General features: G+C 29.4%; 1 protein-coding gene across 1 annotated transcript; it reads right to left on the minus strand.

Moving 5' to 3' along the window:
• Window positions 1-1,077: 1,077 nt before the first annotated feature.
• LOC111630911 (hillarin-like) lies at window positions 1,078-9,690 on the minus strand. Its single transcript, XM_023375072.1, has 7 exons — window positions 8,901-9,690; window positions 4,322-4,438; window positions 3,964-4,248; window positions 3,738-3,890; window positions 3,582-3,664; window positions 2,620-2,763; window positions 1,078-2,417 (listed from the first exon to the last, which is right to left on the minus strand). Exons 1-7 carry the CDS (start codon window positions 9,438-9,440, stop codon window positions 1,304-1,306), a joined length of 2,436 nt encoding a protein of 811 aa, XP_023230840.1. The 5' UTR covers window positions 9,441-9,690; the 3' UTR covers window positions 1,078-1,303.
• Between the last annotated feature and the right edge of the window lie 8,288 nt (window positions 9,691-17,978).

The raw sequence follows: 17,978 nt of genomic DNA on the forward strand, positions 1-17,978 counted from the left end.
ACGTAAAAACTGAAAGATCCTAAATCTTATGCACGACGTCCTAAACATTTTTTACTATATTTTTCTATTCGATTTTTATCTAAAACATTAAAATTTCGATCAAAATATTCTTCAAGCAATTAGATTTATATCTTTTTGTAATTTATAGAGAGAAAAATCTTACGACGAGCATCGAATATGTAGGAAAATTCCAATTAAGAATTTCACATTAGCAAATATGTATAATTTATACTGTTTATTGACTTCACGTGTCATTTTTAAATATTATTTCAAGCCTCGCTTAATAAACAACCGTGGAATAATTTTTAAAAATATTCTGATTAATAAATATTTATTCAGTTTTCGAAGTAAATTTTTATATAGATATAATCTACTCATTCGCAAATTTTTATAATTTTTTTGAAAGGTTTAAATATTTTGATTTGCTTAAAAATTCATGATTTATTTTTCTGAAGTTTCAGTATAATATGATACACAGGGTAATGTGATACACCGTACCAGTAGATGCCTTCTATTGTATCGTTATTGCCAGATGTTATGGTTCTCTCTTGAAATATCACAGCTTAAATTTATATTTTAAGAAATGTTTTAATTAAAATGAGTATTTTAAAATAAGTGCTTAAATAGGATTAGTCTAGGAAAATAAAACGGACGTTTAAAATGGAATTAAAAAAAAAAAACTATTATACTTTGTTGCATAACGCAATTTTTCTTCATTATTTATTAGCATTTTTGGCATAGATTCAAATATATTTGCCAAATCTCCTATAAAAAATGTCGTTTGATTAGATGTAAAATACTGTAAACAAATTATGAATGAATTAGGTTTTTTTTATTTAGGCTATATTTTAAAGCAGATGGTAAAATTAGCCAAATAATAAGCTATAAAGGTGATAATTAAGATGTAAAAGAGAATATCAACGCTTAAAATACATCAAAAACTATCAAAAACATTTTTATTCTGACTTTAAAAATCATATAGATATTTTTAACATTAGTTAAAGCAGTTAACAACAATTTCGAATTTCATTACAATAGAGTAATTATCAGAACAATTCTGATAATAAAAAAAAATTATCAGCAAACTCCAATAACCAATATAAAAGTATCGAATATAAAAATAAAAACACGTATAAAGTTTCTAAATATCAAAAATATATTAAAGAATTGCTCTCTCGATCATCATTCTTCAAAAGAATATGTTATACGTATAACAACAGATCACAAACTATACAAATATCATCATTTTACAATTTCATTATTATTATTATTAAGGTGAGACTGATTTAATTTTAAAGGTGGCTTACGACCTCTTAGTACAATTAATTAAATATTTACAGCAATGAGTCAAGAGGTGTTTATCCAGTCCGTCCTGATCTACATCTACTTCTCTAGTGTAAATGTCCATCCCGTATTGTCCTTCTTCCGGTAACGTGATGTAAAATGTCACCACATCGTCGTCGTCTGTGGAATGCGTTACGTGCTTAGAAAGTTTCTTCTCTTCCACTCCGTTTTTATGTAAAGTAGCCATAAAATCAGTAAGAGGTCTGGTCATTCTAAACTGAACCACCAGTTCGCGACTGGAGAATATCAGAGCATCTTCGTGAGTCAGGGGTATCATACCAAATAATCTGGTAGCTTTAGTTGGACCCCATTCGCCACTAGCACAATCAGGAAGAGGTACCATTACAGTCTGTAGATCTTTACAGATGATTTTAAACTTACAAACACTTTTGAATTTCATGGGTTCCCCCGTCAGATATTCTCTAGGCGTAACTGCATTGGCAAATATATCCAAGAGCAAAGCGCCACTGCAAGGAGCGTGAACACGAAATGTAACAGTGCTGGAGACGACAGATTGCATGACAAATCTTTTAAGGCTAACTCCATCGAAATTATCAATATCACTATCGTAAAATTTCAAGTTGTAATGAAAGATGAGGCTGGACGCCATATTGGTTGGTATGCCTATTCTAACTGTGGCGGCACCCGTACTATCCGTATATAAAACTGCTTTCGTTTCTTCGTCTGGGAAATATAAACCGTATCTAAAAAAGAGCGATCTGACAAATGGTAGTTCCTCAAAATCTCGGAGGGATATGGAATGTCTTAACAGTTGCCATTCAGGTTGCAAGGGGAAAAACTCGTAAATGAATTCTTTAGGATCAGTCAAAAAATAATGATCGTCATACTCGTATCTCAAACTATCAGATTTTCCCTTGTTTCCCGGCTTAGGAATTTCTTTAGCATTTACAAGATGTCTTGCACCCCAGTTACATTGTACGAACCTCCAAGCACCAGCAACGTATACGGCATTCCAAGAGTTCCTGAAGCGATTGTCTTCAAACCTTACACCTGGTTGATAACCCGCACTTTTAGAATAACCTTTGATTACCACACAATGCAAACCAGCATAGCTGTTAAAAAGAATTACATTTGTTATACTAACCTTCAGTGTTATAAATATAGTTTTAAATTAGTTTGATTATAGATCGAATCTTACTGTTTAACCTATTTCACAAGGTGAAAGATTGATTGATAGATAGGCAAAACAATAGAACCATTGATATTTATCGATGGAAAATTCTGGAAAATTATTAAATTTAATTGTTTAATTACCTGCAAAGACGTTTAAATAGCACATGATAACTTTCGGTTCCATGTTTAATGCCTCTTAAAATACCCATGGGTGTGTCGGCATTTACATTATCATCAAACTGCATAGTGTTCAGATTCTTAACTGTTATCCAGCGGAAAATTGTTCTATAAAAAGAAGTTAAAGACTATTATTAATACCAAGGACTAAAATGTCATTTTATTGATCATTTTAATATTCAATATGAAGTCATTATAAAATCAAAACGTAGGTTTGAACCAGGGCTGTATTTACAAGTAAGCTGTAGCTTAGGGCCTCGAGTTCCAAGAGGCCTCAAAAATTTCTACAAAGAAAGAAAATTGAAATCAAATTTTTTTTTTTACAAATCGATAAAATATACTTTACTTTTATTTTATGTAATATTTAATTAATATGTTTGTTAATTATTTTCTTTTTATGATCGACTTCTAAAATTATAAAGGATTGATAAGGGGCCTCAAAGTTCGGCTTAGGGCCTCGAAATGCCCAAATCAGGCTTTGGTTTGAACAATAAATTTAACCAAAATATTGCATAAATTTTCAAAAATAAGGTATTCTTGCGTTAAAGATAAATTAAGAATATTCAGCTGAATCAAACACAGTAAGATTGTCTCGTTGAGATTATATTAACTTCTTTTTTTTGTTTTTTTTCCTTCTATAGGAAAAAATTTTCTAAAATGACTGATTCAATTACATTTCAGATCATTATTGCAAAGATAGAAAGTATAGCGACGAAAGTGGTATGAAATTCTAAGGCAATAATGGAAATTTGATGTCCTGAACTAGTTTTGTTAATGACAAACAACGAATTTGAATTTTTTACGTTTCAAAGAATTACAAATGGTATTCAAGGTAATTTATCCCATTTCTCGGTTTCCTATTATAAAAAACATAACTAGTAAAAGACACCTATTCCTTTATTGACTAGTGAACGAGTATACTTTACCTGGCTTTTTCTACATCATTAATGCAGCTGCCAATTAAGAGTCTAACCAAGTCTGTGAATGTCTGTTGATCTTCTTTCGCTACCTGTTACAAATCTGTTTAATTAGTATAATGGAGAGCAGAAGAAAAAATAATTAAAACTCGAGCAATTACTTACATTGATAGCTATTTGATCTAGATCGGAAAATATACTCGGATCACTATAGATATCTATTTTGTACATTTGTGGAGGCCCAGGAGGAGGTGGATGAGTGGGATAAGGAACTAATTCTTCAGCATAATACCCGTCTCTATCATTAGATGTTTGATTCTAAAGGAAAGGAAATTTGCATTTCTGTAGCGATAAATGAAATGAATTTTAAAAGTATACATTATTTACTAACCACAGTAAATTCTTGTCTTTTTTCGTTAATGAGATTCATCATTTCTCTACTATGTTTTTCCACTAATTCCGCAGTAGCTGCCCTTTCTTGTTCTAACAATTTTCTAGTGAGAGATTCTTTTTTCCTATCTAATTTGATCGTCATATTCTTTTCTAGAGCATCTCTTTCTTTCTGATGTTTAATAGTCAAAGCTTTCTCCTCTTCGGTACTGATTTTTCTCTTCTTAATACGCATTTCTTGGTGGAATCTACTAGTAAGTTTTTCTAATTCTTTCTCCCATTCTTCCTATCATAAAAAAATTAACTTTAAATAACTTTTGTTTCCAATAGAATAAAGAAAAAAAGTTGTTAAGCGTTACTTTTATTAATTGGCTAATGTGGATTTCTTCTTCGACACGTTTCTTAGCAAATTGCCGATATAATGCATCTTCTTCTGCTCTATGTCTCATTTCTAGCTTTCTTTGTGTTTCCGTATCCTGCAAAGATGACACGATTAAAAAAGAAGTTAATGTATGTTCCAGACAGTTAATCTTTCACGTTCCATTCGGTTGATTTCCTCATCAGAAATATCCAAATATCGTGTTTAATATTTCATCTCATAGAGGATGTTTAAAAACAATATTGACGGATCACGATACGCTACAAGACCTAACACAATGCAAAAAGGATATCTTTATAATAAAGAAATCAATCTTCGGTACGAAAAATATTTATTTTTCTATAGAGATTTGAAAAATAATTAACACAGATAATACAGAATTGTGCAACTTAAGACACGATACATAAAAGGAATAAAAGTTCTAGAAGGAAATTCGGTCGTGACCCAATACTATTTATTCTACCAGATGCCACCTACGACCCAAATCTTAGCATCTAGAAGAATTCTTATCTAATGTTTACGCCGACTTATATGAAAACGTGATGAAATTATTCACGATTAGATAATTACGAATCTATGAACAGGTGAAAACTCAATGGAGTGTCCTTGCTAGTGTACCTGTTAACTTCTTCCTTTCTAATATTAAGAATGAATTTCTGAGGGTGAGATAAAGTTATGCCTTATAATATCTGATATGTAAATTAAAGCGTATAAATATTCATTATTTCGTCCTATCGTGTAAGAAAATTAATTAATCTCTCTATATTCTTTTATACGAAACTATTAAGCAAACTTTTTAAAAATTAAAATTGAGTATTTTTTTAGTCTCTTGTTTAGCATCTACAATTATCAATTTTATCATATCGTGATAGTAAGACATTTTAATAGTAGTTAATGAGATCCTGCTGTTTTAATTATCAAAACAATCTGATAAAATGTTCGTATCATCCTATTTTAAAATAAAAACTGTTTATGTACTGTATAGGAAGAATATGTAATTGTAAGAATAAAATTCACGTGCCATATGGAAATTATTTTGCATTCAAGTTTCACCTTGAAAACAAAATAAATTCTTTCATAAAATAAAAATATACGAATATTTTTCTGACAATATCTATTGTAAATTCCTTTCTCGAATATATATATATATATATATATATATTTTTTTTTAAGATTTAAAATAAGAAAGTAAATATTTTGATTCGCAACTGACCTACTTTAATAATTAGTCTATAAAAACAAGTAATGTGTGGAGATTTACAGCTACGATATTGTCTGATACCTTTCAGGACAATAACCTTTTTTTTATTATTTCCATATCACGGCATTTTAATGCTAATTAATGATTTTAAATTCACAATAGACTGATAAACTGACTCTTCATATCCATAGAAATGATCTTACTCTCATATACTGTTATCAAGATCAGTGAAATATACAGACACTATCGTTAGGGGTGTCGCGAATAAATTTACACGTAGATTTTATTTGTGCGCAAATCTAAATACTTTTGTACATATATTTTTGATTAAGGAAAGGCACATATTCCTTCTACTCCTTCCTGAATAGTGTCGTGATCAAGATCAGTTTCGAGTGTAGTATATCACGATTTGAATAATAGTTGTTTACGGTAGCTTGTACATAAATCATACACATTTTTTCTTTTTTGGTCCCGATCCAACTGGATGTGCCTCTTCTTTCAAAACGACCTTCACCGAAGTGAACCCACGTCCAAAAGGTGTATTTTTCCGCGTCATCCTACACTAAAGTGGACCTACAAGGTCAAAATAATTCCTTTCACCTGGCTCATACTCCCGTAGAAAAAAAATTATATATTAATTATTGTTGGAATTTGTCACGCCTCTAACAAGTTTGCCAAAGAATCAACAGCGTGAAGTGTAGGTATGTTTCGAATATCTCTAGGCATTTTTATACACAACCCTCTTCTAGAATTCTCTTCATCTTTGTAGATCATAGATATTAATATATAATTTTTTTTCTTGTTGCTAAGAGTCTACACTTCAGAACCGATTATAATAAAGCACGACATCTTTTAAAATATAAGTGGCTTTTCTAGGCAGGATGATCGTTTTTCTTTCCACTTTTAATCGCACAATCGATCATGTGATACTCGAGAATCGCGTGATTAGCAAACTGGCAATCGCGTAACCATTCCGCGATTAAACCGTCAAAATATCAAGAGGCGTGAATTTGAACCGAAATAGAAATGAATATTGACAGAAAACGGATATAAGCTGACAAATAAATTTTATTCCATAGACTTTGCTGTTGACGAATTACCAGTTTCGTCCGGTGACAGGCACTATGAGCTTTAAGACGTCATATAAAAACTACTAAATCACCTGTCCTCGTTAGGAGATCTTATGATCCATGACAACCGCAAGCTGTTCTATAACTTACTGGTATTTTTTATTCTCTTTGTTATTTTTAAAATATAACATTAAAAAATATCTACATTAACGACCCAAAAATTGATTAACTGCATTCCAAAAATCATTATATCTGGGTTTGTGAATTATTAAGATTTTTTCGCCGCATTTTAACCTTATTTAATTATGCGATTTTCTCGTATAAAAAGCGAAAAAAGTTGCTTTTTTTTAAGCGTTAAAAAAACCGTACTATCTCCTGTACGAACGTAACCAGACAAGAGTGAATAGATTTAGGTCACGTGAACCTACATAGCGTGACGTCATGTCACGAAATTATTCAGGACGTGAAAAAAAAAAGAATCGATAGAAAACACGAATAGCGATCGTTCGAGACCTAATAGAAAAAGGTCAATGCCAATTTAGGTCAAGGATTTCGTATTGTTTAATACAATTATACAATTAAGAAAAAAAAACAGAGGTCCCATCTTAGTAATTTATCGTTAACTCCGAAGAGATTCATCCAATTTTCGTCTCTTAATGATATAAAAAAACGGTTCGAGAGTAAAAACTTTCGGCTATGACGTCATCGAAAAGGAATTGACAGGTTCATATTCAGGAAGTTGTAGATCGGGTCGTTACGCATGCGTATTTTATAATCATTTATGCATATCGAGTGTGTTTACCATCCCGAAAGTGTCTAGTTTCTGGCAATAGTACGGCATTAATTGGAGATAACCAATGGTTAAGGGATCGTTTCTACGTAACGAGGTTGTTACCTGTAACACGTTGCTCGGCAGACAGACAGTGACACAATAGCAGATGAGGGAGGGCACAACCCACTGAGCAATCATCCATACTTCCTGTGCTGACAGTTAGGGAATCGTTTGCTAGAGGGACATTTTTTTTTTAACTTTCAAAACTCAAACTTTACTATACGTAGGTGTGTAAATTATGAGGATTACGACACGATTTCTTAACAGCCCAAATATTCCTTATCTGGACGACCTTTGCAATTAGATAACACGTGTATTAAGATGAAATTCGTGTTATATTTTTTTAAAATTTGAATATTAAAACATAAATTTATGTATTAACGGATCAATTGCTTAGTTACTTCGTGAATATTTTAGAGATTTTTATTCTTAATTAACGAATACGTTTCGTTGAATCTGTTCAGCGTGAGTGTATTCTACTTTTAGTTTTTCTTTCCGATGACCTAACTTTCAAATGACCAAATCTAGAGATTTTTTTTAAGGAATCAAAAGTCAACTAATTAACTGATATTTGCCCTCTGATGCTATCGCCATCTTTTTTTTTTTTCTTCAAGTTTGAATAAATTGGATTCGGGGTTAGTGAAGTAGAATTAATTACGAGTTCACTAATCAGTAACTTGACAGTTTTAATTGTTCTATCACACAGTATAAAATTGTAATAATTAGAAAAAAAAGTTTCGAGTTAGTAGCTCTATCTATTATTATGATAATTAATCTTATAAGTAAATTATTTTATATTCAGTATACATTTTAATTCAGTCTACTAATTATAATGTAACTTTAGGATTAAGTCTATTATAAGGCTCTTCAAGGAGGTTAATACATAAATTAATGATAGGATTAATTTAGAATGTGTAATATCTAATCAAATAGACCTAATCGGATTTAGAATTGAATTAATCATATACTTTATAGATTAAAAAGTGAAGTTAAAGTAAATATTTTGTCACAGTCTTAGGTAATCATCAAATATTGGAATTGGTAAACTCTATACACTCCTGTCTTTAAGAAGATTCTTGGAAAAAATAATAATTACTCATTAAGTGATTATAATTAATTGGATATTGATTATGATCAAGTGGTAAATATTCAAATTAAATTATTAAAATCAATTAAAAAGATATGTTTACATTTCCTTTATAATAGATACACGACACAGAATAAATAACGATCAACTAAATATTAAATCTGATTAGAGAATTACAAATTATGTTTTAAAAACTTACAAATTAATTAATTTTATTAAAGAATGAAATAAAATTGTATTCTGTAAGCTTACTGAAACTGAATAATCTAATTAGGATTTGTTTGTAAGATGACAGATCGAGGTATCTTTGTCAACGATAGGCAAATAGTTCAAAGGTTAAATATGATAAATATATTATCGAGAACTTACCATGTATTCATCCATTCGTTGTTCATAAACGGCGTATCTGTAACCTCTTTGCACTTTGGTAGCATTGAGACCGTGAGCTATGTGTAAAGCACTAGCATCGAACCTACCAGCTAAATTTTCTCTATGTCGGCAATCATGTTCATGAGGTTTGGGGGAGGTCAAGGCACTTTTTATGCCCAAGGCATCCGCATCGAATGTCCCCTTACCAGACCCTCGTATCTGGTCGTTGACCAAATGATTCATTTTAGGCACACTGAGGGCAGCTTTGATCCCGACCGACATACCATCGAGGTGTCCGGGTCCCGTTTTGGGCACGTGGCTCTGGCAATACACTTCTTTGTCACCTTGACTCTGTTGATTGTTGTAATAAGTTTTCAAAGTCAGTTTTGTACCGCATATCGAGCACTTAAAACAACCGTGATGAAAGAACGAAAAATCTTTTAAAGGTCCCACTTTATCGACTTGATAAACAGTCTGTCCACAACGCAGACAGTTGTTTTCGTAGCGATTCATCTCGTGGTTGTTGTTAACGCTTTGCATTTTCGCCGCTTACACTCGGCTCGACTATCGACATACACTGGAAGCCATCTTATGAGTTGCACAGCGCCCCTGCACAGAAAGCCGTTCCACCTGCTACAACGTCATCTATGTACTTGTTTGGCTGGCTCTCCCTGCCTGTCTACCTACCTGTACCTACTCGTTCACGGTAACCTGCCTACTACTCTATGCAAATTTTGGAGGACGTCAGCAGTTACATATCTCTCTCTCTTTCTCTGTGCTTATTCATTACATTTGTTAATCGTAACACACGACGTATATTTAGACACGATTTTTACTTTTTAAGTGGTAAAACGGGTAATAATCGTCATGCAAATGCTCAATATACATTTCAAACCGACCAATAGGAATCGAGTTTCGCTTTAAATTATCGTAAGGATTATTTTCCCCGACGATTAAAGGGGTAAAAAAAACTAATTAAAGTAAAAGGAAGAGAAATTTTTATTTCAGTTTACAATTTTTTGTCATTTACATAATTATATAATAATAAACATTATTTTTTAAACGCGTTTTGACCTCGAATATTGTCACCTGTATCTAAAATTTTGTTTGTTTTAAGATAACAAGAGCTGTTTTATTAGTCAAACTCTGTAATAAATCTTACACCCCTAAAAATAACATTTAAAAAAGCCTTAAGTTAATTAGTAAACACCAGACAATTTCCTCATCCGTCATGTAAAAAGTCAACTTAAAAAGAAAGTACTTAAATAGGTTTTTAAGTTTAATTAAAAGGTACAAAAATGCAGTCATTATCATATTTATTTTCATCTCCTTATTCTATTATTGACCTAGTTTAAACGGTTATTCACTCTTTTATCTTCAAGTTTAAAGTATTTTTATAGGATCAATAATGTTTACTATTTATATTAAACACGAGGAAACATAGTTTGCACGGTCGTTGAGCAAAATGAACAAGCATGGCTGAAAGAAGATCGTAATTTGTTGTTTGGAGATTTCTAAAGTATTTCCTGATCAGTACGTACCATTTATTTCCAGTTAATAGATTTCAAAGTGTATTTTAATACCCCGAAATTATCATTTGGTTTACTTTGCTGAACGTTACAGAAGTGAGTTACGTTTCAGGTGCGCATTATATTCCGAATACCACGAACTCTTCGCCATATTCTTCAATAGATTAAACTATGTCTTGCTTCATAGATCAATATAAACGTCAATACTTCGAGTAAATATTTAAACTGTTTGTAATTGGTGCTGTTTAATTGTCATAATTCCGTATAAGTTGAAAAAAATTTTTTTGTTTTTACGAATTATTCCAAGCAAGTTTTTTCCTAGTGCTTTTATCTTCTTTAACGCCTGATTAAAACCTATAAATCCTTATTTCATAAAGAAACGGGTCAATAATTTTCGCATAACCAAAAAAAAAAGTATATTCTAACAATATATGCGAGTACTTATAACGAAAACTAAAGGATGAGGGATGAGATAAAATAAAATAAAAGGAGAACGAATGTTTCTTCGACCTTGTTTAAAAAATTCAAAAACTAAAAATAATTTTTAAGAGCATTAATAGATAATTTATCTTCATTTTGAGCTATATATACACACATATTATTTTATTGAAAAATAAAAGATAATTCCTGATAATATGTAATTTAGTATTATTTATGTACATAAATAAAATAATTGTAAAGTTATTTATAAATAATTAATTTAAAATTAATTATTTAATATCTTTTAATGATAAGGTATGAGGAAAATATTTCAATTCTTTTCAATGAAATAAAAAAAGAAAAAAAATTATATTTGTGATCACTCAATTTAATTGTATAATCATTGATTTAATTTTATTTAAAAAACAATTCATTATGCAGTATGATTAGAACATAGTTTTATGCATGATCCAAGTTATCAAGGTCTACAAGGTTTCAAGAGAACGGCTTAAAATATTGACTTTTTTCCTTCATCACTTATCCTTTTCATCTGTTAATATAGCTTTTAAATTATGGCTTTCTCTCGTTACTTAATATTGTTTATACGTTATTTAGCTGAGTAAACACCTGTTCCATCTAGATACTCACACCATCTTAGGTTTAGTTTTACATACACCTGTCCCACCTGAGAATTCATTCTGAGAAGCCATTTAGCATGAATTCAACGTACCGAGTAAAAGTAGGTTAGGTGCCCTACCCCTTTTTCTAATTATCTCTGCAGAATCTAGAATTCCCATTTCATATTTCATATATATATATATATATATATATATACATGTGTGCACATTTTAGGATAAGATATATATAATATTCGGTAAAACTTACTAAAAGTCTTTAAAATATTAACAAAATATGTGTTTATAACTATTTTATATTGTATAATTAGTAAAGCTGTATTAAAATATTCCATTTTATATAGTTTAAATCAATTTTAATAAGTTCTGGAATTTAAATTTCATATCATATTGTACTTTATTGTATAGTTCAATTGAAAATACAGTATTTAAATTTGAAAAGTTAACATTTTCAGATTTTGCATTCTGAGTAGCATTTTAAATATGAAATTCTGAAAAATAATACCTTAAAAGTAACCTGAATAACAAATTTTATATTATTTTTAAGCTAATTTTATAGGAAATTAACTTTATATATATGCTAAGATATCGTAAAATGTATCTCGTATGCAGATGTTAGTGATAAATGCAAAGAATACTTATTTATTTTAGGACACAGATTTCCTCTTTCTACATATGATTTGAGGAATTTGAATATTATAGTATTTAATATAAATTCTTATATGCTTGAATGTACTAAATTGATATTGTAAGTGCTTCAATCATTTTGTTTGATAAAAGATTATAATTTGTCTGTTGGAGAATTCATTAGTCTTAGAATAAAATGAAATTTATGTCATTTGCATGTGATTTTTCTAAATGGCGTCCAGAATTATTGTTTAATATTTTATAATATAACGTAGAATATTTACAAGAGAATTATCCGTATTTAATTAAAACGATTTTTAAATTTATACACAATATATATGTATATATATATATATACAGTATATCCTTTAACATAAGTTCTGTGAGTTTTGAGTGAACCTTAATTAATAATTGAGCCTTTATCTCAATTATTAATTAGTTTGCTTCATTAGATGTTTTAATTTTGATTTATAATCTACGTATATAATTAGGTATACAGGATTAGGTCTGCATTCATTTTACTCTACTGTATTAATAGAATGTCCACCAGTGCCCGAGTGGATAAAAATCATTGAATACTGTTAATTGGTCGCGGGTTCGTACCTCACCAACCGACTGACACGTTTCTAACATAAATAAATAGGGGCCAGTTTCCCATAGAAAATCCAGAGAAGCATCCAGATCGCCCATGTTTTGTATTGCCTTATCCCATTACTCGTTAATCCTGTATAAATGGAATAATATCAGCGTGAATGTTGCGTAAAGTGACGGTCTATATGTTTGAAATCATTAGTTTTAAAGTTAATTTTCCTGTAATTTTAAAAAAAAAAACTTTATAGAGCATTTAACAAGTTCGATCTGTCAAATTTTTAAAGCAAATAACTTCAAAAATTTTATAAACATTACAGTTTTAATCTATTTATAGAGTGCTGTTATAATCTACAGCTTTTTAGGCTACTACGCAAGTGTGAATATTTTAAATAATAAGATGAAAAAAGTTAACATTTTTCTGCATAATAATTCTAAATATTAGTATAATAAATATTTAATATAGGGTAGATCAACTTTTATTGTGGTTTCTATAAAATTTATGAAAATTAAGGGCAATTTTTCCAATTTCTTCACGATGATGAAAGAAGAAAATAGAAATCACGCTTTAAGATCTGCATTTCATATTGATATGGAAGTATAGAAGACGTCATAACATATGCAAATTGAAAGCTTTAAGACAATAGACGACTATAATTAAAGTATACAATTAAAAATAGAAGATACAAACGTATGTTCAATGCTATGTACAGAAAAAAAAAACCTATTTTATAATATGAAAATACAGTCAGTCAGTCTTTATTTAAAGTGCATACGCACATATCTGGCCCGCTAGGTGCATTACCAGATAAGTATACATAGGAATTATTTACATATTAACAGTACAAATCAATAGCACACAAAACATTATAGTCAGTTGAAGTAATACAAAGGAAAATAATATAAATACTGTTTTACATAACGCAATAAACAGTAACATAATAACATACAGGATTTACAATAAGATATACAGTAGACTATTCAAGTATAATACCTTGTGGTATACATATTAATAAGAAATTAAATATGAAAATATGAAAATACAGACAAACCTCTATATTGCGGCCACTGACGAGAACAAAAAAATGGCCGTTATTAGGAGGTTATTTTGTATGCATTTCTAAAAAGACCGCCGTTTAGAGGTGGTCGTTGTTGAAGGTTCGACTGTATATATTCAATCAACTATTCATTTATACATTACAAAGCATTTCTAAAGTAAAATAACATTAAAAACTCTATACTCTTTTTATAATAACATTGAAAACTCTTTTTTATAGTTTAATATTTATATATTTACAAGCAACAGAATATCTCGCTATTTAATGAAGCTTTGAACGGAAGATTCCATATTCAAGATAGCATGAACATGATTTCTTTACATGTGATGGCATCAGAAACTTTTTAATTTTTTATACAGTAAAACCTGTGTAAAACGGAACATACAAATGGAATTTAGCTGCTGTTACGCCAAAAAATTCCGCTTTATTCAGGTTTTCTGTTTTCATTTTAGACGGGTTTTCAGTTTTACAATAGTATTTTAGATTGTTAATTTCGAGATTTATTTTCCATTTTCATAGGTTTCTGTTTAGTTGTGAGTCCGTTTAGACAAGTTTTTTTTACTATATATTTAAATATATATTATAATTTAATAATATTAATAATTTATAATATTTTTCAATTTATAAAATCTTTATAAATAAATAAGTTTTTATGTGAGTTTTAATTACATAATAGCCTTTAGGTTTAGTTTTACATACACCTGTCCCACCTGAGAATTCATTCTGAGAAGCCATTTAGCATGAATTCAACGTACCGAGTAAAAGTAGGTTAGGTGCCCTACCCCTTTTTCTAATTATCTCTGCAGAATCTAGAATTCCCATTTCATATTTCATATATATATATATANAGCAGAGGTCCCCAAAGTGGTCGATAAGGCATTTTCGGGGATCAATGAAAGACCCTTCACTGTAAATAAATATGAAAACGGTCTATGGATTAATACTGACTCACCAGGTTTATTTATTTATTATTAACTGTGTTATCAAAAAAAAGAAGAGGGATGTCGAGGAATCCTTGAAGGGATCGACAGTCCATGTAGCCTATCATTATTGTAATCTTTTAGAAATAAATATTGCAGTGTAATAATATTGATGCACCTCTTTAGTTACAATTTATGTTATACTAATAAGAAAATATATATTTATACTATAAAATTACTTATAAATATTGTAAGAATTACTTTTAATACTTGCAAGGATAATCTTTAAATATTGTGTAAGTGATTTTACTTGTTTCGCCACAGGAATATTAAAAACAAAACGAAATTAATAATGGGCCAGATGACCATGATATATTCTTCGACTGTTATGAAATCCGGATTTGAATCTGATTTCTCGTGAGTTCAATTATAGGTTGAGGTATCGTTCCCTATCATTCATTCACTCCAATGACCTCCTACTACAGGTCAGACTTGACAATAATAGAGAAAATTGAGGCCGTTAATATAAATAAGCGTTGTATATTTATGCTAAACATTATAAATCTATATTGAAAATGATAGAAATATTAAAATGTGAAAATTCTTAAATTCTTATATAAAATCAACATTATATATTTACTATTAACTTTTATGAATCTGAAAAATTAACAATTGATAATGTGATAATTTTGTTGTACAGGCCTACATATTTATTTATTTACATATTTTATACATAAATACATTATCAAAAATAAAAAAATTACTGTTTATAGCTTCGTAAATTTTAAATACTGCGCTTTATCCAGATCAAGAGAGGCGAAATTTATAAATTCACGGAAGAATCGTAGAAATAGCATAAATAATTTTTCTACAGTAATTACAGAAGTAAATTTTTCTATATGTAAAGACACGAGAGCATGTAACTAAATGGAGAAATCTATTAATTACTATATTATAAATTTAACTATAAAGAAATTTAAACATGTAAATTGCATCACGATCAACAAGGATTTTTTTAGATTATCCTTTTTTATTTTTATATTTATTAAAGAAACAAATAGTAGACGTAACGAATTTTTCATTTATTTTCAGGTGATGATTTCATTAAATTTTTTACTTAGAATAAATTTAAATTCATTTGATATGCACACAAAACAAGAAGGCATAAATTATCCAAACCACTAAGATATATTCGTATCTACTTAAATGGTCTAACACAACTATTATATATACTTACTTATATTGTAAGCAATTTGATAGCTAAAAAGTGTATATATATATGTGTGTATTATAATAACATAAATCCGTCCCTTAAATCAATTTAACAATTTCAAAGTTAAAATTTCCAAAAGATTCGACATATGTAGTTATTTAGATAGAGAATAAGAACTGTTATACATTCGACATACCACGGAATCGTGTACCACTACTCAACGCTGTCTAGGGAGACATTCAGCAGTCCAAATGCAACCAAATTTAGCACAGTGAAATTTCAGAACATTCGGAAGAAAATTTGGTGGCCTTAAAACACAGTATCACATCCCTCGTGAGAAGTACCACAGAGGAATAATTAGGGTGGACGTTGAACACGTTGTTCCTCGCCTTTAGATTTTACACCTTCAGAATGGAGATCATGGTCTCTGCATAAGATCTCTGCAGAGCATGAGGGTCTTTCTACAAATAGTGTTTGCTCCTTGCAACGCCAAAAGTGCCAGAGCGGTGAGTTTTGGTACTTTTTTTCGGAAATGCCTTCCACGTGTTCTAAAATGTCATCATACCACATTTGATTTCAGTTAGACTTCTAAATATCTGTTTACAATAACATTGAAGAGGAGTACATTTTATGAATATTCATAAAATACTACTTTATGACATTTTTTGAAAACTAAATTAGAATAGAGTTGACTCGAAATTAAACAAGCGGTTATAAAATATAGATTTTATATATTTTTTAGAAACTACAAGAAATTCAGTCTACTTACTAGAAAATGAATTTGATCTGATAACAGATCTCGAGTATATTCCCATACACATACGTTGTATATTTTATATTTTTATCACAAATATAATTATTATTAATTTAAATATTCAATTGGCAAATGAATATAAAGAGCGTAAAATACAGTATATAGAAGCAAAGAAATTCAATAAAAAATCTAATAGTCAAATTCGAAGTTATTAAAGAAGAAATTAATGATTATTGCAAATTTATGCGGGTTTATAAATTAATAAAGCGTATTTCGGCTTGTAAATAAAATCGTTCACTATTTTATTGTTCATTTCTTGATTTATCCGAATTTATGTGATTGATGTGCTCTTTTAAATTGAGGCAAAGACCTTTTCTGGATAAATAATTGTGTGTTTTGTAGGAACTTTTGTACAACTAACAATAAATTCGAGATGCCCAGCAACAATAGACACCTGAAGCTTTCTATAGACAATTATCCCCTATTTATCTGTTGGAGAAGTAAATTAAACCCAGAAAATTCCACTTGGCCAGTCCATTGGTCAGGCACGAACCCACGACCAGTGTTTAGTGGTTCATCCATTTGGCCACTGGTGAACCTCATACAATCCAACCGTTACATAAAAGTAAATAAATACAGTATTTTTTTTTTAAGATAATCGAGTTTTCTTTAAAAAAATTTGACACTTATTTCAAAAACATTTTTACTTTTCTCAGTTTTTGATACACAAAAAGAGCCATTTCTGTAGACTAAACATTTTGATTTAGTATTAAACAAAAGTTTGTTATAAAATGTTACAGTTTTCAACGATAACCTACAATATTTCCGTCATAAATTTAACAAAATAAACTCGAATTAATTTATTTAAACGCATTAATTAATATTTATTATTCAAGATTTTATTTACATTTAAAAAAAAGATATAATTAAAAAATTTACGTAGATTAAAACTTCAAAATACAGTAATTATTAAAATGATTCTTTATGACTTTTTCACAGAAATTGATAATTTTTATATTAATTTGCACAAATGATATCTTCTATGAAGAATTGTAAATTATTTTCTTTAATTAATAATTTAATTACATTTAAATGAATGAAGTACGAAGGAATGTTTAAAAGAAACATTACCGGAATAATATAAACAATATGAGTGCAAGAGTTAAGTGTAAAAGATATATTTTACAAATATATTTTTTATAGTTATGTAACTATAAGGAAATAACACATTGTGATAAAATACATTTTATCTCGAAACTATGAACAAGTTTTAAATGCAATAATTAGAGTCCTTTACTTCTATTAAATTAATTCGTGTAGGACTGTTTCTTTGA

Source organism: Centruroides sculpturatus, unplaced genomic scaffold (assembly GCF_000671375.1).
Source record: "Centruroides sculpturatus isolate CEXI.00-Female unplaced genomic scaffold, Cexi_2.0 scaffold669, whole genome shotgun sequence".
NCBI classification, from domain to species: domain Eukaryota; kingdom Metazoa; phylum Arthropoda; class Arachnida; order Scorpiones; family Buthidae; genus Centruroides; species Centruroides sculpturatus.